The following is a 20,514-nucleotide window of genomic DNA, read 5'->3' as shown; positions in this document are numbered from 1 at the left end:
ATCTTCTGTGTGCTCCTATAGGATTATGACAAGAAGTGTTTCTTCGGAAAGAATTTCAAATCACTAGTCGTTTCTAACTAAGTTACACTGAGTTTTTGCGACTTACTAGGATTCTTCAACGAATCTTGATGGCTCAGAATTCAGATTGCAGGTTTTTCTCCTCTTCTTTTTCTGTTTTAGTCTCGAGGGTCAGCACATATCTGCAGCTTCAAGGAGATTAAAGGGATTTCTCATGCTGATGTTGCCCTTCCTTCCCAGTTACTGTCAGATAGGCCAATATTTAAGTCATCCAGGATTTTCCAGAAACTAAAATCGCGCAGCTGGTTGGTCTGCGATTCAGATTAATGCTATTCCAGGTAAATGCTTACAGCAAAAGGATGAAACTAGTCTGGATATATTTTGCAGACAGTTATAGCTTTCTTCTTCTTCTACTTTTTACACCCGTTGATTCAACCACCTCTCTCTCATGTTTTATCTTACTGTCAAAAAGCTCATGCTTTGATTGATGCCACCGACTTGAGGATCTTCTCATCAAAGCTTTCCAGTGGAGATGCTCCATACTTGGATACAATCACACAAAGTATACCCGGCACAAAGCTCTTACTTTCATGACAAATTATTGTCGTTCTTATTGGTGATGGAGGCATGCATTTCTTCCAGCATCCGCCCCTTAGTCTCGGGAACAAGCTTCGCGATGAATATAACACCAGCCCCGCAAATGCCCGCATATATAAAGAATGTCCCTGAAGCAATAGCAAAGAGGACGGAAATTAAGCAACGGAGGAGCGTAAAAAGAAATGTTCCAAGAGGGATTTTGAAGAGATGCACCTGCTGTGCTCCACTCAAACAAGTAGCTGAAAGTACAGGAGATAAACCAAGATCCTAACCAGCTGACCAAATTAATTAAGCTTCCAGCTGAGGCCTTCACATTTATCGGGAATATCTACAATGAGGAACCGCACCATTCAATGTAGACCATTTCTACTTTTGAATGAAAATTTCAGTTATGAGAAATCGACCGCGCAAGTCTCAGGATTATATACCTCCGACATTATAATCCAAGGAATTCCTCCCATCCCGAGTTCAAAAGAGCCTAGAAATACCTGAGTGGAGAGAGAAATGAGCAGTTGATGCATTTTATTCATTTTGGAGAGAAAAGAAAGGACGAAGAACAAGGAGGATGTTAAGTGGCGTTACCAAAACTCCAACAAGCACCAAACCGGAAACGAGCTCTGCTCCACTGTGAAGGTCCTGAGGGAACACACAATGCTTCAGAAGAATCTACTTATCATCAGCTAAAGTATTTGATATTGAAACTAACCTTGCCTGTGAAACCATTTTTATGTCAATTGCCAGTGGATAAACTAAAAACTCCATTTGGATACAAAGAACGAACCTGCAAGAAGAATGACAATCCTGTAAAGACACATCCCAAACACCCTCCAGCTGCAGATACCTGCAAAGATAAGTAGCTATTCAGTACCCCAATTTATGACTCACGAATGTTGGGGAACAAGGAGGAAATAGAACATGCGTCCTTGACTTATGCTAACCAGTAGAAGTGGGCGTCTTCCAGACTTGTCTATCAGCAGTACTCCCAAAGTTGTAGTTAGAATCTGCATACAAGTATTTGCAGTCTGAGGAATGTAACAACAATCCCATTGGCATTTAATTTAAAATCCAAGATCAGAGTCAAGACCTGCACAACAGCTGCTACTATGGTTCCTATTGTTGTCGAAAAACCTATAAGAGGAGGAGTTAATATTTATAACAGCGTTCCCTTCGTTCCAATATGAAGTGAAATTAGCCGGTTATTGGAATAACTACCAGCTGCTTCAAAGATGGCACTTGTATAGAAGACAAAACCATTCAGGCCTCCACATTGCTGAAATATCATCAGCCCTACTCCAACCTAGAGGAATCTTCAGTCAGGCATAGACGTAAAAAGGACATAATTCAGTCATGAAACGGGCGGCTTGCGCAGAATTAGGGATGCTCACAATTAATGGACGAGCATATTTCCCCTGGCAAAGTTCAACAATTCCATCCTGAGACATGCAACGGAGGTGTTCCGTATAGTCCTAAAGTGCAAACAGAACAACGTATTATGCTTATTTAAGTGGTCGATGATCTTCTTATTTCAACTGATGCACAGTTAAGAAATAACTAGCATCAGATTCATACTTGGATATCTGATGCCTCTTGAGAGATATTTGCGTTCTTTCCTCTCAGATGCTGGAGAGCTGCTTCAAACTCTTTCTCTCTACCAACTTTTGCCTGTAGATCATTAGGAATACTAGTTCAGTGCTCCGCTAGATCTCTGTAAATAACTTTTTCTAATTGTGAACAACCAAAATAGGATTCGGAGAGCATCCCAAACTCAATATGTACACTCACCAGCCACCTTGGAGATTCGGGAATGAAAAATAAACCAAGAAGCTGTACCAGACATGGAAGAGTTCCTGTGATGAACTCACGTCACAGCAGATTCCAGGAAACTGTGCCTTACACGCTTAATTCAATCACATTATGGGAGATTGAAAAAAGGTTACCTATCAAAGCGAGAACGCGCCAGTTGACAAGAGAACCAATGAGAAACATGAATGCTTTCCCAAGACCTATCATCAACTGCTCAAATGGATTAAGCAAAATCATATGGACTTCAGATGATCATGATAAACAAGACAAGCACATCAAAGGTACCTGATTAAGAGATGTATATCCTCCCCTAACATTCTTGGGTGTTATTTCTGCAACATATACGGGTACCTGTGCTGATACGGATCATTAGATTGGTGGATCAATTAGGTTAATCTGCTAAACATAGATATTGTATGCAATGATAGTCACCACATAAGAGAGAAGCCCGATTCCACAGCCCACAAGTAGTCTTCCCGCGTCAAGCCACCAGGCACCCTTTTAATAACATGACACTTCATTTAGTACAGACACACTGAACCGAATTGAACAAATAACTTTGCATAGCTAGTTGAGCAGAACTAAACTGTCAACATAGATGTCTTGGCTAAGCATTATATATCAAAAACACCCTTCATTGGAGGACCATTTTCAAGAGATTTCTCTCGGATGTAAATGGATGACAGCTGCAAGATGTCACTCATACATAGTATTTCGATATACTTAGGAGATGGTATACATGCATCAAAGTTTGTCGCAAGTTTCTGTTCTGGGATAGAATAAGGATCTTAGCAATAAGTTTCGACCCGGACCTTGTGAAGATGGGGCAGATATAGTAGAGAACCCTACCAATGGCATTTCGAATACTTCAACATTCATTTCCTTCGAACTTTGCTTGGAATAAAATGGCTCATAACGATATAAAACTTCTCAGTTATACAGGTGCCATGGAACATGATTCAAAGAGGAGGAAAATAGAAGAAACCTTCGCAAACATTATCGCAAGCCACCCCGTGATGCAGAACAGTTCTGATACCCACATAGCCTGCCTTGCCAGATTCAACAGTGTAGATACTCACAAAGGTTGTTCACCATCAAAGACACGTGGTTGTGAGAGAGAGATAAAAAAAATACTTACACCCCTTCGACCCAGTAGATCTGCAACCCTTCCACTCGGTATTGCTCCTATCATTGCTCCAATTGTCAATGTTGACCCAAACACAGAATACTAGGTAATGAAAGAAATGACATGGTTAGAACCTATGTGAATAGGAAACCTCAGACAAGGTTCTGAAATGTTGACAATATCCATCAGAGAACATAATAAAAAGAAGAAAGTTGACTGTTTTTTTTTCTATGCCCATGACTATCCTATTAGCAGCCACTCGGTTAAGTTCAGTTGATTTAGGAGCTTTCATTAAGACTTCTAAATGCTTTGGCATGATCTAGACGATGCCACAACAAGAAAACTCTCGTGAACCATTAAAGTCCTCAGCACCGTTGTACGATCCGTGGCCATCTCTCTAAGCCATGACCCTAACAGAGTGGGCAGACCTCATCGACACAAGCAACCAACAAAGATTCACTTCCTCAATGCATAGACAAATCAGTATTCGGGGCTTCTGCTTGCATATTTGCAGTGTCATTCAAAATAGAACTGCAAATTTGTTTCCGAAAATAGAGTGGACACAGCTGATCCTAGTCCAAGAAGATTTGTTTATACGAACTACACGGCACGGCCAAATTCGAGGATTCACGCTATTGAGGCATCACAGAGTTGTTAGCCATCTGATTTGTACATTACACACGGCTGCTGAAAATGAAAACCAAAAGGGAACCTTAAAATGGTCCCATCAGTCTCATTCAGCATGCTCTAAACATGGCTTTGGCAACACCCCCCATCTTTTCTCTTTGGCCAGAAGCAACAGCCCTTGGTCATTTTTCCTGGCCAAGAAAGGAAAGAAGCAATACCCACGTTGAAATCCAGCCAAAGGGAAAATTTTGAAAACGAAGGTTGATGAGAAACCAGAGCCGACAATTACTGAAGCGGCATGAACTTTTCCAAGATTCCGTGACCCTTGTGACGTGACTTCCTGGGAAGGGTTTGAACCTCACACTGTCGTGGGTTCTTTTCCTCTTTCAATTGCTTCGCACCCCGACCGTAATAAGCGAATTTAGAAACGTTACGGTCGTCAATCTATCACTATCTGTCTATTTTTAGAGGCTCATTTCAGAATAGGAGTGTTGACACTACGTAACAAAAAGTTCTGGGTGAACCCGTCAGAGAGGCTGAAAGAATCCACGTTAGAGGTGACCAGAATCGCAATCTCATCTCCAGAAGGAACGACACTGTGGGGAAGATGGAAACAGACATGGAGAAGACGCGGTGGACTTCCGTCTCGTGAGCCAAGAAACTCCAAGCTAGGGAAGAAGAGATAGGCCCTTTAACGAAGCTATGAAAAAGAATTCGGCGCACCTATTGTTTGATCCAATACTGATAGGGACCCCGACCATGAATTGACGTCGCTGGCCCATTCCTGCTCAGGATGTGCTTGTTTTATGGAAAACTTGAGATTTTGAAAAAGTTTTTCAAAAAAATGATGGTTATATATATGGTTTAGAAATATTGGTCAACTAGAAAATGATGCGAATGATTTTTTTTTTTTCAGAAAATATTTTTCAAATCATCCTTTTCTAGCAAAATAAGCGGATTCTAATGTGTGCTCCGCTTTAATCATGGTCCACCTAGGTAATCGATTCACGCTTGAATCATAGGATTGTGACCCACGATATAAATTCCTGCTTACTTCTGCTAATGAAAGGCCCAGATCACCCATGATTCCCGTCTCGGCAGGTGATGAATATCCGACCTGCAAAAACAATCAGAAAAGCACTTCATCAAACGGTTTTAAGCTCGTGCTGCTCGGTACTCAGCTCAGTGGCACCGTGAAGAGAATTCAATGAACTCGGGCAGGAGGACCGCAGCACTCAAACTTTCACAGTACAAAAGTCAAAAGGATAGGGGAAAAAAATAAAACATTGTCAGATGACCGGTCAGGAGAAGCATACTGATCATTATACCAAAGTTCACAAATATTAGGGAGGCGGGATAAGTATACCGTGAGTGTCATAATTTGTGTACGGCGTTCACTTGAATGCTATAACTTTTTTTTTGCTCACTTGAGTGCCACATCAGAACAAAATCGTTCAATTGAGTATTAATTCCGACGAAAATCGTTCACTCGAGTGCCACTTCCGGCAAATCATCCTACATGGACTTTTTATTATTATTTTATTTATTTTTTAATGGCACATGGATTTTTTTTTAAAAAAATTAATATTATTTGGCATTTTTTCTTATTTTTTATTTATTTTGATATTTTCGTTTTTTATTTTGTGGTCTTTTTCCCCAAATCGCCCAAATTGAATTCCCCCAACCTCACGACCAAAAAAAAAAAAAAAAAAACTCCCCCAACCCAAAAGCCGACTTCTTTCGCGCCCCCCACCACGGCGACGACTTCGCCCTTGGGAACGAAATCCCCGAGACTTGCGCTTGTCGGCGAGGTCGCTGCAGGAGTTAGACCGAAACTCACCAAAGTTCTTCCGTTGATACCAAGTCTCGGAGCTAGGATTAATCTAGCTGGGGTTGTTGGAGTGGATGGAGTTGCCCGCCTCGCTGGCGACACCCCCGGGGTTCCTGGCGGAGCCGTCAATCGAGAAGTAATCGGGCCGAATCAAGTCTCCCGACTCATTCTCGATCTCATCGAGGGTCCTCGGGTTGTCGACACAGTCCGAGTCCGAGCTGGGGAACAATTCCTAGTAATAGAGCTCACCTTCCATGGACAAGATAAATTCGATGAAGGCAGCAATGGCCGCCGAGGACGCGATGGCTGTCACCAAGTCCAAGCGAGGGCCGCCTCGCCCCTAGCCGGTGGCGTCGCGAGGGCCCTCGCCTACGACCGCCAAGATCGCACTAGCCGTCTCCCGAGACCGTCGCGGCCCCGCCGGCCCAGGGCAAGCCGGTCTTAGCCCTTAGACCCCTCCGGTGGTGGCCGGCACTGGCGACCCTCCAACTTTTATTTGCAAACAGAGAGAGAGAGAGAGAGAGAGAGAGAGAGAGAGAGAGCGCACCGTTGCTGCAAAAACCAAGAAAGAACCAAAAAAGAAAGAAAATTTGCAAAATAAAATAAAAATCATGAAAATTCCATGTGTACATTAAAATATTTAAAAAAATCATTTCGCCGGTGCTATGTCAGTTTTTTCAGCATCCACGTAAGCGATGGCACTTAAGTAATCGATTTTTGAAAGTTATGGCACTCAAGTGAGCGAAAAAAAAGTAATGACACTCAAGTGAACGCCGTACACAAGTTATGGCACTCGCGATATATTTATCCCTAGGAAGGCTGTGAGGATAAGAAACTAGAACATGTTCTTCATGCCGCCCGAATTTGGATTTTCTTTCAGGAAGAAGATCCCTTCAAATCCAAGCCCTTTGAAATGGCATATGACACATCATGTTGAAGTTGGCGAATACTTGAGAGACCCTTGTTTCTCATATTGGGTACGCCCGCATGAGCTTAGGGAAACTAAAGTATGAATTGACAACATATGACCTCTGCGTACCCCTGCGTATGGAATGCGGGGATTCGGGGGTAGCGCCCACGAAATGGTGGTCCCGCTGCCCTGTTAGCAGGTGAGGGTTCCACTTGGGCTAGTGTTTAAATTGGTCCGTTTTTTGTGGGATCAAAGGAGTTTTGGATAGGTTTAGGTTTTGAATCCATTTTTAGGTCATATATATTGTGCTCGTATGAGAGATCATTGTAACGAGTTGTGAGGCTGTAAACCTAAATCATAGTGAAATCTCTTTGCGGGATGTAGCTCTATTTTGGGGTGAACCTGGATAAACCGTGTTTCATCTATTTTTCTATTATCTGTGTGATTGTTCTAATTCAGATTAGGCTACAACCCATTACATTAAACTTGTCATCATGTGATTGTTTTAATTCAGATTAGACTACAACCCATCACATCAAACTTGCCATCATGCACTTTCTGGGATCTCTAACATCCTCAGGAGTCAAAAGGGGCTGTCCTAAACTTGATTATTCATGTTCATTTGTCTATTGCACATCGTTGTCTTGTGTAATAGTAGCAACGAAAAGCTGATTGCATAAAACATGAAGGCATAAACACACCTATGGATTCTCAGAGACAAAAACAGGAGCAGAGCAGACAAAAGCTTTGAATCAATAAAAAATTCAGGCCTGCAAAGTCAAGAAGAACCTACCTGAGATGATAATGCACTAATGTCGTTCGCCTTTACAATATACTTCTAGGTGAAGTAAAAGGGGTCCATTGAATGTTAGGTATATCAATAAAGACCTTTTGCGAATTGCAATGATCGCATAAGAAAACTATTGATGATTCCTGAGATATGTTTAGCCCCTGTAAACACCAAGATACCAGTTGGGTGCTTCAATAAGCAACCACACTTTCAGTTTTTACCAGCTTAAGCTCTGAATGATTTGAACATAGTTAATGATAAACCATGCATCTATCTGTCGACAGAAAGCTTTTTGCGTGGATTGGCAATGGTTTTTTCTCCCTAATTTCTATAATCAAACCCCAAAGCCGCAACTGAAGTACAAATAATAGACAAGGAAAGATCTCCGTTTAGATGTCACTGTCCTGCTAAGGCACCAAAGCAGGACACTGGACACGTCTGGTTTCCAGAACTGGTTCGGTTTGAAATGAAAGTGAAGAAAGCGTCGAAAAGTCCACGTTTCTAACAACTTGAAAGCATGTTGGACATACGAAAATTAGAATTGTTTTTCAGGACGAAGTTGGCGACAAAATGCCCCAGTTATGCCATTTTCAGAAGAGAGAGAGAGAGAGAGGCAGCAATCTTCCAGAATGAAAACAGAGGAAACTAAAACAGAGCAAACACCAACATCCGAAATGCGATCCTTTTTTGGAAAATATTTCTCAAATCAGTCATTTTTTTGCAAAACAAACGGGTTAGCCATCACAAGAAGATTCTAATTTATGTTCCCCTTTTGACACGAAAAAGCCCAGTTGATCATAACTGTGTACAGAGTCCTGGAACAGCAAGAGAGAAATGCGCAGGCTAATCAGCTCCCTAGATAGGAAAATCACCATATCAACCGGTACCACATCCAGCATAAAATTTAAAAAAAAAAGAAAAAAAGAAGAGAAGCAAATTTTCTTGAACCAACAGCAGAGAAAAGAAAGAAACTGATCGAGACTCACTGCATTCCCAAAGGCATAGGAGCCGCAGACAGCCACCAAGGAGCTGAAGAGGACGACCGAATTCCCCGACGGCGAAGATGAAGAAGAAGAAGAAGAAGAAGAGGAAGGAACACTTGCGACGGCTGATCCGCCATTTTGGCAAGTCCCCGACTCTTCATCTTCGTTGAGTCTTGATGCTCCCAAAAGCAGTGGCTGGTTTGCTGATCCCGGCCCCGCCATGGACGTCTCTGCAAAATGGGTTATGCCTCTCGCTTCTATTCAGCTCCCTTAAGCAGTTTTCTGGAGCGAGCGACAAACACAGAGAGAGAGAGAGAGAGAGAGAGAGAGAGAGAGAGTCCACGGTACGTGCGAAGACAGCTTGAGCGAAACTTCAAGGCTTTTTCTCTATGTGGATTCATTATATTCCCCTCTCTGTCCTATCAGATTCAAACCATGTACGTCAGTACTTTGGAAAAAAAAAACGAACTCGTCAGGGATTAGCCTTTTATGATTTTGTCTTCACTGATTTGGTTAAGTATCGAACCCGAGACTTCACGCTTCGTGTTAAATGTCGCTTGCGAAACTAATAACCAAAAACCGATTCCGAAAATTTACATTTCAAGTATTTTGAACCTTCTTCTTCAGTACCCGTCGAAAACAAAATGTCAAGTCAACGAAGAATTCTACCTATTTTGGTTTTTAAAAAGAAAGAAATGTTAAATAGCACACCCTTTCACGGCACTTACTAAACCTTGTTAAACACAATTTGACAATATAAAGATTTAATTATTCCCTTCCACTATTAATGTAGTGCTCAAATTACCATATCCTGAATTATATTGGATAGTCGAAAATCGATCGCTATCATCAACCCGTCTATCTATCTTGTCTTTTGGTTGCTCAGAAGTGGGGATTTCCCGATCTTCACTCTTCTCTTACAGTATAAATTCTGAAACAACAGAAGATAGCAATGAATCATGCTAACAGCAGAACGGGAGCTACGCCTTTTCTTCCTATTTCTATATAACACATAATTCGTGAAAGAAAGGAAAGATAGAGAAACCTACTCAATCTAGCTGAGAAAGGGACAGACTACCAGCCTATGCCGACAAGAGCTCCTTTTCTTTAAAATTACTGTTTAAAAAAATAATTTTTTTAAAATGCGCGGTTTAATTTGTTTTCGAAGCCTCTTGAAAAGCATTATTCTCATGCTTAGTTAACTTAAATGGTGGCCTAGAAAATCACCTAATGAAGAAATCCTCAATATCATGTAAAGACTGGAGACTAATCACTGCCTATTTCGTCCTGTTGGGATTGTGTTACCAAATTAAGTGACATAGCAAGCAAGAGCGTCATAATCGAATGGTTTTGTCGGAGCGTACTTCAGGAAAATCATTAATTCCCATCTTTTGTCTATGGGCGTATATGATCTTTCCCTATGTGTCTCTCTCTTCAATTTATGGTTTTAGAGTCAAACTTTAACTTAATATGTAATGTGGTTCATGAACTTTTAATTTATTCAATGTAGTTTCTGAGCGTTTGGCACATGTTTAATTTAGTCCATAAATTACATAAAAACATTCAATATTGTTAATCCATCAATTCAAGTTTAGAGATAATATTGAACATTTTCATATAGTTCAGGGATTAGATTGAACATAAATCAAAAGTTTAGGAACTACATTGAATAAATTAAAAATTCAAAGACGACATTGCACATTGGAATAAAGTTTAGGGACTACATTAAGCTAAAGTTTAGAGACTATTATCCTTATTTTTATATTATGAAAGTTTTGGGTGCTTAATATTAAAGCAATTAAAAGTGTGTGTGCTGCGAGACAAAAAAAAGTTTTGTAGTTGGGACATGATTGTCATGGCGGATAGAGAGAATAAAATAATTGTCTCAATCCGACACAAAAGCATCAATTCGTGAAGTTCAAATTACTCTCTGACGATCTCGCAATGAATAGTGCCTAACCCATGAATTTTCTTGTTCATCAATCTTCCAATGTGTCATGCTATGACTGAGTTTGTTTAGCCATTTTTGACCCACACTTCGGTCCAGCACCGCCGTTTTGACCCACCACTGATTGAATTTTCATCTTCCGGCTCGAGCAATTTACAAAAAGAAGTTGTGAGGCCATTCAAGCTCACCTAGCTTTCTTGGACAATGAGAGGAAAAGATTTCTGAGCTCATCAAGGACCAAATTAGGTTAGAACTCCTTACCAAAAAAAAAAATTAGGTTAGAACTCGTTGATCTTTTGGTGGGGGAGGGACCAGTGCAAGGTGGACGAAAGAGGGTGTCCATAGAAATTAATTGTTGACTTCATGAAAGGAAAATTGAATCATGGACTTTGGGGAAGTGCCCTAGTTTTAGTTCTAACTTCTAAGGGTATAAAGCAAATTCCAGGAAATATCTTTTGAGTGCATGAAATGAATCATAAATATTCCCAAGAAGACAATGTTTTGCTCAAACATTATATGTTAAGCTTAGATGCCAGAAAATGTAAGTCAAAATGCATCAAGTTCAATAAATGAGTACAATCCATGATTTTGTTGACTCTTTGTCATCTCGAAAACGCTTCAAGGGCTTTGATAACTTAATTTCAAATCGATCATGATGAACTTTGGATCTCCTTCATCAACTGGATTTAACTTGAAGACCTCCATGGCTTATCTCAAATTATACATCACGAACTACGAATTCTCTTCATGAAACCTAAAGACCTTGGATGATTGATCTTTCAAGTCGAAGAAGATTAGGTTTGCTTCGCATCAAGATTCAGTCTAAAAAGAAAACAATTCCGCAAACTTTTCATAAATCTCCCTCTGGAGGAGACTCCTATTTAGATAGAGAAGAGGAGCCTTTGCTCCCCCATGTTGTTTGGTTTAAGATTTTCCATCCATAGATGTCCAATCTACATAAAATTTCACTTGGATAAATGTCAATTTAAGTTACATGATTCAATAATTGTCGAATAACAAATCACTAAATTAAAACTCGAGATCTAGCTCTCATTTGGTTTTTTTTTTTTTAATATCTCAATTTCAAATTAAGTGGATGTTGGGAGTAAATTATTATTATTTCAATTTTCGGTAAACAAATTTCCTTCAAATGGTATAAGCTATATTTGAAATAAGTGAAATTTAAAGAAAGTGCATCTTAAAGAAGGAAATAAAAGTAAATTAAATGTAACTTCAAATAAGTTGCGAATTATATATTTATTCTTTGTAATGTTCAAAATTAGTGAACATTAGGTTAAATTTATCCAATTAAAAGAATAAATTATCCTTCAAATTACTTTAGTTTGGTTTTAAATTGAATGGATAAATTATATAAAATTCAGATCCAGTGTTGGCGGAGGTGGCCGACCATTGTCGATGCTCAATGATCAACAAAGGGAAATAGGGAAAAAGAGAATAAAAGGGGGGGAGGGGGAGAAGGAATAAAATCACAAAACTTAAAGAAGAGTTGTAAAAATCATCCATGTCGGTGCCGGTTATGTCACGTGTTAGTGATTTCAGACAAAAATTGATCTGAATGACTATATTGGCAAACTGTCAAATGGTTTATGACTAAATTGGCCAAATTGAAAAGTTTGTGAACGAATTGGCCGTTGCACAGTAAATTTAGGAATTTTTGGAGAATTATCCTTTAAAAAAAAAAGACACATTCTTCCTATTATTTTAAGTTATCTAATTTAAGCTTAACGAATGATAGACGTTTGATGATGACAAATCACTAAATTAATGCTATACCACATATCGCTTATCACGTGGCGGCCGCGGGAGCGAACACTCTCTGTTGCCCTAGGACAGATTTGGCAGTCCATTTACGCTTTCGCCTCGGGGGCCATGATTTGTTTTCCCAAACGAGGAGATTGTCTTCTTCTTGTCCCCAAACGATGAAAACCGGTCTTCAACGCTTGCTTGCCATGTTTCAGCTTCAACTCGCAACAGCAAGTCATTGACAGTGTCTGAAAGTCAAGAAATGCTCTAGTCATTCATCCGTAAGCCCCACCGGCTCTTCAGTAGTTCGAGCTTCGAGTTCAATTTTTTAACCTTTGCTCTCGTTATTAGTCTACTCTGGTCGTGTGCTTGAAAGGAAATTTACCAAAAAAAAGTCTTAAATATATTACAATTATGCCAATTTAGCCCTAAACATTTTCATCGATTTGACAATTGAGTCGTCTGCCCAATTTTGGCCAGAAAATGCAGATATGAACGTCGGTCATGCCACTTAGGACAGCTAATGTCCACATCATCAATTTCCATTTAAAATTGGTTAGATGGACTGACTTGACACAAATGCAAAATATTTAAGATTGAATTGGCAAAAATAAAATTTTATGACTGAATTGACATAATTATAATAGGTTGAAGACATTTTTGGTAATTTTCCCGTGCTTGCTTTGCTCACGTCCATATATGTTAACATTGGAAGAACATATTAAAAATTTATATGATTCAACCTCAAAGTTATTCTGCACTTGGAATTTACGCGTACGATCTAATTTACAGCCAAGAATGCTCGATGCATTGCGGGTTTGACATCCGATTGCTTTCGGACAAGTGAAACGGACTTCGTTTCTCAAATCGGTTATGCAATACCGATTTTCTATTTACTCACTGTATAAAAAAGAATGTCTTTGTTGCGCTCTTCATGTTGTTTTCTTTCATCTTTTACCCCCACATTTTACCTCTATGTGAAGTTTTGCACGCGGTTGACCTTGAACTTGGACATACTGTTCATATTACAAAAAGTAGAAATATAAAAAGAAGAAGAAAATATCAAATTATTCGCACAGTGTATTTGAAATCGTGGGTACGTCGCCGACAAGTCGGTTCAAAGATACTGTGTTAAGCACGGAGATAATGTAAGAGTCGAAACTCCGATGATTCACTCCAAGCGCTGGACGCTTGTCGCGACCTAAAAAAAATAGACGGATTAATTTTCGGGCTAATGGATTATCAGGTTAATTAATTAACTAACCTAACTCGGACTCTCCCAAGTCCATACCAAATCGCAACTTAAGATTCAAATAATTAACATGCAACGTGTTTTGAATTGGAGTCGCCACTAATCATTTTCGGTAGGTTGATTAGAAACCTAAATAAAATAGCGGGAGAAAACTATCTTATTTCCGCGAACCGGAGATTTTGAATTCGGGGATTTGGTTACGTCAGATTTCTCTAACGCCCTTTCGGTACCATTTTCATGAAAAATATTTGATTTGGCAATTTTGATGGATTTTACTTGAAATTCAAAGATGCAATTTTTTTGGTTTTTTCTTCTTTTTTATGGGGATGTAAAACATTGAACTTTGTACGATATACACCATGGGTGATTTAGAAAGAAAGAAAACGCAGCCAATCACGAGTATTTACAGAAATAAATTAACATGTAATAATGCTAAAATTTGGAACACGTGGCATGTCTAAAATAAACAAACGAATGTTCACACCAAACGATTACATTTTTGTAGATCGAGATGGAAAGGATTACCTTCTATTACACAAAATCTTACTCACATACACGTTATAGTTCCCTTCAAGATCTCGGAGCTGGAAGAACGCGGGCTGTCGTCGAAAATGGCAAGCAATGGCGTTGTTGGGTTGCGAGGGCGAAATATGTGTCGGGACTCGTCGAAGATGATGCTCGACTAAAACACTTTTCTTCACTCTCGAATTTTCTCTTCTGATTTTTCTCAAGAACTCTCTTTTTCCTCTCTAAAAATTCCTCTCAAAAACTCTCTCAAAACTCTCTCAATTCTCTTCCACTCTTCCTAAAAAAACTCTCTCAATTCTCTTCTACTCTCTCTCTCAATTCTCTTCCACTTCCCCCTTTCTTTTATAGCCAAATTTCTCCATCATCTTCCCTTCTTCATCTTCTCTTCTTCATCTTCCCTTCATCACCTTCCCTTCATCATCTTCCCTTCTTCATCTTCTTTTCATTATCTTCCCTTCATCATCTTCCCTTCTTCATCTTCTTTTGGTATTTGCAATACAGTCCCTGAAGTTTCAAGTATTTGCAATACGGTCCCTGAAATTTTAAGTATTTGCAATACAGTCCTTGAAGTTTCAAATCTTCTCGGTGTATTTTTCCATCCCGTGCCTAGTCTAGACGCATGCTAAATTAAGTGTTCTGCTTGCCCGATTATATGCCAATGCAATGTACGCTAAAAATAAATATGTGAGATGATTTTTTTATAATTTTTATGCAAAAAATAAATTAATCAAAATTTAGGCGTCAACAGCTGCCCCTCTTTGAGTGGAGGCTCGTAGAGGTTCCGCTCAAAGACAAAATTGAATCCTAAATTTTGACAAGGCAAATTATGGATGAACTTTTTGGCGGGAGTTTTAATCCCATTTTTTATGTAATGAAGTGATGCATGATATGCAAGACTGTAAATAACATGTGTCATAATTTCCCTTTTTCATGTTAGAAAAACTTGCACATGGATCGCATACAAGAATACCTGTTTTACCAAATTTCTTGTAAGCTAATGGTTCTCTTAATTTCCAAGCTTCTTTTTGCAGATGCAAGGATTTTAAGGTATTTGGCCTATCTCATTATCGAGACTTCTCCCTAATGCAAGACAGCGCAAGATATGTGTGTCGTTTGAGATCACAAGAGCTACGTCGTTGTGAGTCGAAAGAAGTGGGATCAAGTTCACAAGAGCTACGTCGTTGTGAGTTGATTAAATGTCGAAATCGCCAGTGCATATGTCTTCACGATTCGATAAAGGGGAACCAAAATCATAAGAGCTACGTCGTTATGATTTGGTTTGGATAAAAAATATGGGTGCTTATGTCTTCATGATTTGATAAAGGAGCCGAAAATCATAAGAGCTATGTCATTATGAGCCGACTAAAGGTCAAGATCACCAGTGCATACGTCTTCGTGATTCGATATCGAAATCATAAGAGCTACGTCGTTATGATTTGAAGAGATGTCAAGATCGCCGAAGTGCATATGTCTTCACGTCCTCGAGATTAAAACCATAAGAGCTACGTCGTTATGATTTGATAAGATGTCAAGATCGCCGCATATGATATGTCTTCACGTCCCGAGATTGAAACCATAAGAGCTACGTCGTTATGATTTGATAAGATGTCAAGATCGCCGGTGCATATGTCTTCACGTCCCGAGATTGAAACCATAAGAGCTACGTCGTTATGATTTGATAAGATGTCAAGATCGCCAGTGCATATGTCTACACGACTTGACGGAAGAGGCATATTGCCCGAATTGAACAATATTTGATAGGAGCACCATCGAATGGAATCGATAAGTACAAAAGGGGCATATTGCACGAATTGAATCATAACAACTATCATGAGAAGAGTTGTTAATTTGAAAAGGGGTTCAGAAAACTTACCCGGGTTCTCCAAACGATTAATCAAGGAACGAAGCAGATTGTCGTATCGTACCTGGTAGGCATTTGCCAGCAAAACTTGCTCATTCAATAATCCTTGGATGAATTTCGAGACCTTGGGAGGGAACTCGAACATCGGGAATGTATTACCTATCATAGAATGTCGGAGGTAACACACACAAACATATTCAACAATGAGTATAATGCAATCACTCATACTATGGTTCATGCATAACCATTTTGTCAAGTTTGCATTACCAATTTTGTCCAGGGAGGTTCTCACATTACGAATACCTCGAATGTGAGCTGAATGGGGGACTTCGGTCCGAAAGGGCTTTCTCTCACTCTCGAGAAAAGCTATTTATCCCGTCTGCAGGATTCAAGAGAAATCACTCAATCTTTCCATCATCGCATTCGATAAGGATCCAAGTAATCTCGCAATTGATACGACCGAGCCGATCTGGAGGTCTTGATTAGGACCGTAATGAGAGCTAGGTCAAAGGTTTACAAAGGGGACTCCAGTTGAGTCAAGGCTGCTGAAATGAATTTCTTCATCATTTGCTCCGGATTTACAAGTCAAGAATCCTGCAAAAATGAGAGAGAAATAATCTTGCTCGAACTTCTTCGAGTGATGCTTAAAATCATTTAACTCTACGTTAACTCAAGTGCCCTAATCAGAAGAGACTTTGGAGGGTTATAACGTAGGCTAGGATTGGGGACCGAGGAACGAAAAGGCTCGTTTTGGCTCGAAATTAAATGAGAAGGGGCTTGACGTTGGTGATCATCGCCGACTAGTCACCGATCTTGGTCTTCCGGAAATGTCTTCGAAAAGAATACCATCATTGAATGAGGGATGGTAGTTTTCTACTGAAAATTGCACTTTACAAACTGATTTCTTGGGGAGTCTTCTTCACAACAAGTGTCTGTCAAGGATTTGCAAGAGACACAATGCAAACATGTACATGGAATTTACAACTTAACATGCAAAAATGTACATTCAAAATTCAGAAGTACTTTACAAATGAATGTGCATTGGCCTTACTTTTGGTAGGCACTTTGCTTTTCCTATGCTTGAAATTTTCATATGAGATCAGCCTTTGCTTTTCTTACTCCCGACTCTCATTTTTCTTTTTTTTTCCTTTTTTTCGAGAAAAGATTTCTTTTCCTTTTTCTTTGAGAGCCCTTCGACATCTCTTTATTTTGCTTTTTTTTTGTTTTGTTTTTTTTTTTTTTTTTTTGAGAGCGGGCCCTTCTCCTTTACGAGTTTGCCTCTCCTTTTTTTTTTTTTTTTTTTTTAATCCCATGACTTTGAACCAGGAATTACAACAAGCATAATGATCATTCGGGAATTCTCTGTTGACTCGACCATCTCCAATTCTAATCCTTGGGAAAATGCTATCTTCGCCTTTGGAATGAGTAAATGATCACCAACAGGGGTTTAAGAAATGAATTTGTAGGCTCAAGTGGGCTATGCAAAGAATGAAGTGTATATGATAGAGAAGTGAATGCTCTTCATCATCCTAAGGCACTTGAATTAAAATTCGAGTATAAATGCAAAGAAACACCCGCAGATTAATGTTAGTCCGAGCAAGAAAATTTCTAACCATTTACCTCGTGTTGCTGTTAGAATTAACTCGTCTGGACCCCGATGTAGGGTGGTTCTTGACAGGGGTAAAGAAATGAAACCACCGCTCAAAAGGGGTAATCAATGGATCACCCGTAGTGTTTGGGATAGAGAACTGAATGCCTCTGTCATTTCGGCTATCGTACCTTTTGCGAGAAAACCTTTTACCTTGTGAAATGCGGAACTTAGCCACCGTTGAACTCTCCCGAAAAAATGGGACGTGTTTGGGAAAGGATTGCCTTTCATCATCCTGCGCCTCGCCCCATTCCATACATTCGATGTATCTTATGTAGTTCATGTTCCTTATTCAGAGTTGGTAAATTAAACATGAGGAACAATCATGCGCAAACTATGCAATGTATGAGTGTTTTTGAGCATATAAAATGCAGCAACTTTTTATCTTGGTGGACAGAATTCGCAAGCACATAAGAAACTTCTTAGGGGCGTGGATTGGGAGTTGCCCCTGCTCATGCAAATGAGTTGCAAAACTTCATTATCCGGTTCGAGACATGAGATTGTCAAAGGCTCCAGGAATTTCTTATTTCATTAATTTTTCGGGGAGAATGGATACTTCCCTATTTAGACAGGCGGTGACCCCTGTAAAAATCAAAAGGGAAAGCGTCAGTGTATGTCCTCGTGTTCTAAAAAATTTGAAACGATACCGCTTTACCCTTGTATGCATTTCTTGCGATCTTTGAATTGAAAAGATCGGCTCATCTGGATCGGGTTGTATGTCCGGGATGTTATCTCTCCGGTTTTGTAACCATCTGGGCTGAGCTTCAATCGGCATTGAATCGCGAAGCAAAAAGGTTTTTATTAATCTTTGTACATTGATGCCAAATCCCGGGATTGAACCTGGGACGCCTCGGACCACTGTCATTCCCCCAACCACTAGGCTGTGGTGATGTTAGCGTCCATGGTTGGTTCGCTTTTTGCTATATTTTTCTCAAAACAGTTGGCAATCCCCCGTCGAGAATGAAATAAGCTTAAATCAGAGTTTGAAATAACCGAGAGCCAATTGGGACGATACGGAGTTACCCATCTTTGAGCCCGCTTGGTCTTTTACTCGTATTCTCCCAAGTAAGGCCATTCAGAATCTCTCTTTACGGGCGTTCCAGGGCGTCGTCCACAAATTGATTTGCTACAGGCCTAGCTTAATAAGGAATTTACACATTTGATAAGAGAGAAGAAAATTCGCCCTTTAACTCTAGGCAAATTCTAGACAGCTAAAAAGTAAAAAATATCCCACGCAGGGGAACTATACATGGAATTAAAGGAGTATTCATGCAAGATTGGTTCCACCTCTTTTCTTGGCCATTCCAATGATCGATCGATTTTGTCTTGGATCATACACCAACGATTGTTGTTTGAGGATCCATAATCACTTGCTTCGGATCACAACTCGGGAGGTCCTTTAGCTCCGAACCGGCTTATCAAGGTGGTGAGCTCATCATCAAAGTAATCTTCTGATTTTTCGAGCAATTGATACTCGAATTGGGCGGTGTTACTTGCTAACACCGGCGACAGATTTCCCACTTTGTTTTCGCCGTGAGCAGTCTAACTCCTTGAGCTTGAGCTTCCGCCGTTGCTCGGAAACTTGTAGGGATGATCAACTGGTCTATTGCTAGAACCACCAGCGGAAGGTTGGTATGGCCTGTATTCTTGATTGGGAAGTGGCCGGGTACCTTTTGCTCGATAGGTTTTCCCGGTATTGATCTTCCAATCAACTTTGGTCCGGTCGCCTTGATTTTTGCACTACCGGCTTAGCCGAAGGATCGATTGGCAAACAATGTTCGACAATGGAACGGTCAAGACCGGGCATATCCGCATAGGACCAGGCGAAAATGTCCCGGTAATCCTTCAGGAGCTTAATCAAGCGCTCAGTCATCTCTTTGGAAAGGTTTGCCCCGATCTTAACTTCTTTAGGGTTTTCCGCATCGCCTAGGTTGACCGAGATAGTTTGTTCACCTGTCAATGGCTTGATCTCCTCATGTCGTTCGAAATCCCGACGAATTTCCTCATAATCTGATCTGGACTCATCTAGGTCGTATACTTCTAAATCCACTAGGTTTCCCTCCTCATGTATCCCCCTGAAACATAAAGTAACAAAATCAGAAAAACAAACAGGGTTTAATTGCGGTGTGATTTTTTTTTGAAGAACTTTATTTATTTTTGTTATTTTTTTTATTTTTATTTTTCAAAACCGTGGGACATGAATTCTTAAAGAAGCCCAACCCTCGGTTCTTACCATGATGACAAACTTGTTGGTCGTTGGTTATCGTCATCGGGTTGGTTTGGGATACTTCAACAAGATTCGAAAAATGGTGCAATTTTATTGATATGAAATTACATCTTCTAGGAAAGAAAATCCAAGAGTGCAAGACAGAATAGAAATCCAAATGCGATCCAAAACCTAAAGGAAACAGAAAATGTCACACGTAGGGGATTGCATAAACATAAAGATGTTACTCCGAATCTAAACCCTCCAAAGGATCATCACATATGGCATTAATGAATGATTTGGAAGGTTTAGGCGCCAGGTAAGGTTCCTCCTTATGCGCTCCGTCTTCAGATATAGCAGCAATGGTTACATCATCAAAACAACCGGCGATATCGAAGACTCCTTCATCCTTACTAGCACCAACCTGTCTGATTCCCAGCTCGAATACAGCATTAACTTTACCGGAATGATCCGGCAAAGGATTATTCTGGACATTTGGCTGTTTGTTGCCTTGGAATGAGAATGCTTTAGAATCCAGGAGATCTTGAATCCGATGCTTCAAGACAAAACAGCCATCAGTGTCATGTCCAAGCTCCCCGCAGTGGTAATCACATTTCTTCGA

At 40.0% G+C, this 20,514-nt stretch overlaps 1 protein-coding gene across 7 annotated transcripts; it reads right to left on the bottom strand.

Moving 5' to 3' along the window:
• Positions 1-301: 301 nt before the first annotated feature.
• LOC115743948 (sugar transporter ERD6-like 5) lies at positions 302-8,997 on the bottom strand. Of its 7 annotated transcripts, none has more exons than XM_030678978.2 (18): positions 8,689-8,997; positions 5,226-5,288; positions 3,557-3,646; positions 3,404-3,463; positions 2,851-2,916; positions 2,704-2,769; positions 2,553-2,628; positions 2,398-2,462; positions 2,185-2,277; positions 2,001-2,081; positions 1,828-1,912; positions 1,700-1,743; positions 1,554-1,616; positions 1,397-1,456; positions 1,198-1,251; positions 1,044-1,103; positions 829-943; positions 302-743 (listed from the first exon to the last, which is right to left on the bottom strand). In XM_030678978.2, exons 1-18 carry the CDS (start codon positions 8,905-8,907, stop codon positions 607-609), a joined length of 1,497 nt encoding a protein of 498 aa, XP_030534838.1. In that variant the 5' UTR covers positions 8,908-8,997; the 3' UTR covers positions 302-606. The 7 variants fall into 7 exon arrangements, with proteins under 7 accessions (XP_030534838.1, XP_048135281.1, XP_048135282.1 ...); XM_048279324.1 differs by having other exon boundaries at positions 2,851-2,894; positions 3,559-3,646; XM_048279325.1 differs by having other exon boundaries at positions 3,559-3,603.
• Between the last annotated feature and the right edge of the window lie 11,517 nt (positions 8,998-20,514).

This window comes from Rhodamnia argentea, chromosome 1, assembly GCF_020921035.1.
Source record: "Rhodamnia argentea isolate NSW1041297 chromosome 1, ASM2092103v1, whole genome shotgun sequence".
Lineage (NCBI taxonomy): Eukaryota > Viridiplantae > Streptophyta > Magnoliopsida > Myrtales > Myrtaceae > Rhodamnia > Rhodamnia argentea.
This window is presented reverse-complemented; position numbering and strand designations above follow the sequence as displayed.

Coding starts and splice junctions, on each gene's coding strand:
- LOC115743948 (XM_030678978.2), bottom strand. CDS start 8,907: ATGGCGGGGCCGGGATCAGCAAACCAGCCACTGCTTTTGGGAGCATCA. Junction 3,464..3,556: donor ATCTACTGGGTCGAAGGGGT/GTAAGTATTTTT, acceptor CTGGCAAGGCAG/GCTATGTGGGTATCAGAACT. Junction 2,770..2,850: donor TCGGGCTTCTCTCTTATGTG/GTGACTATCATT, acceptor GTATCAGCACAG/GTACCCGTATATGTTGCAGA.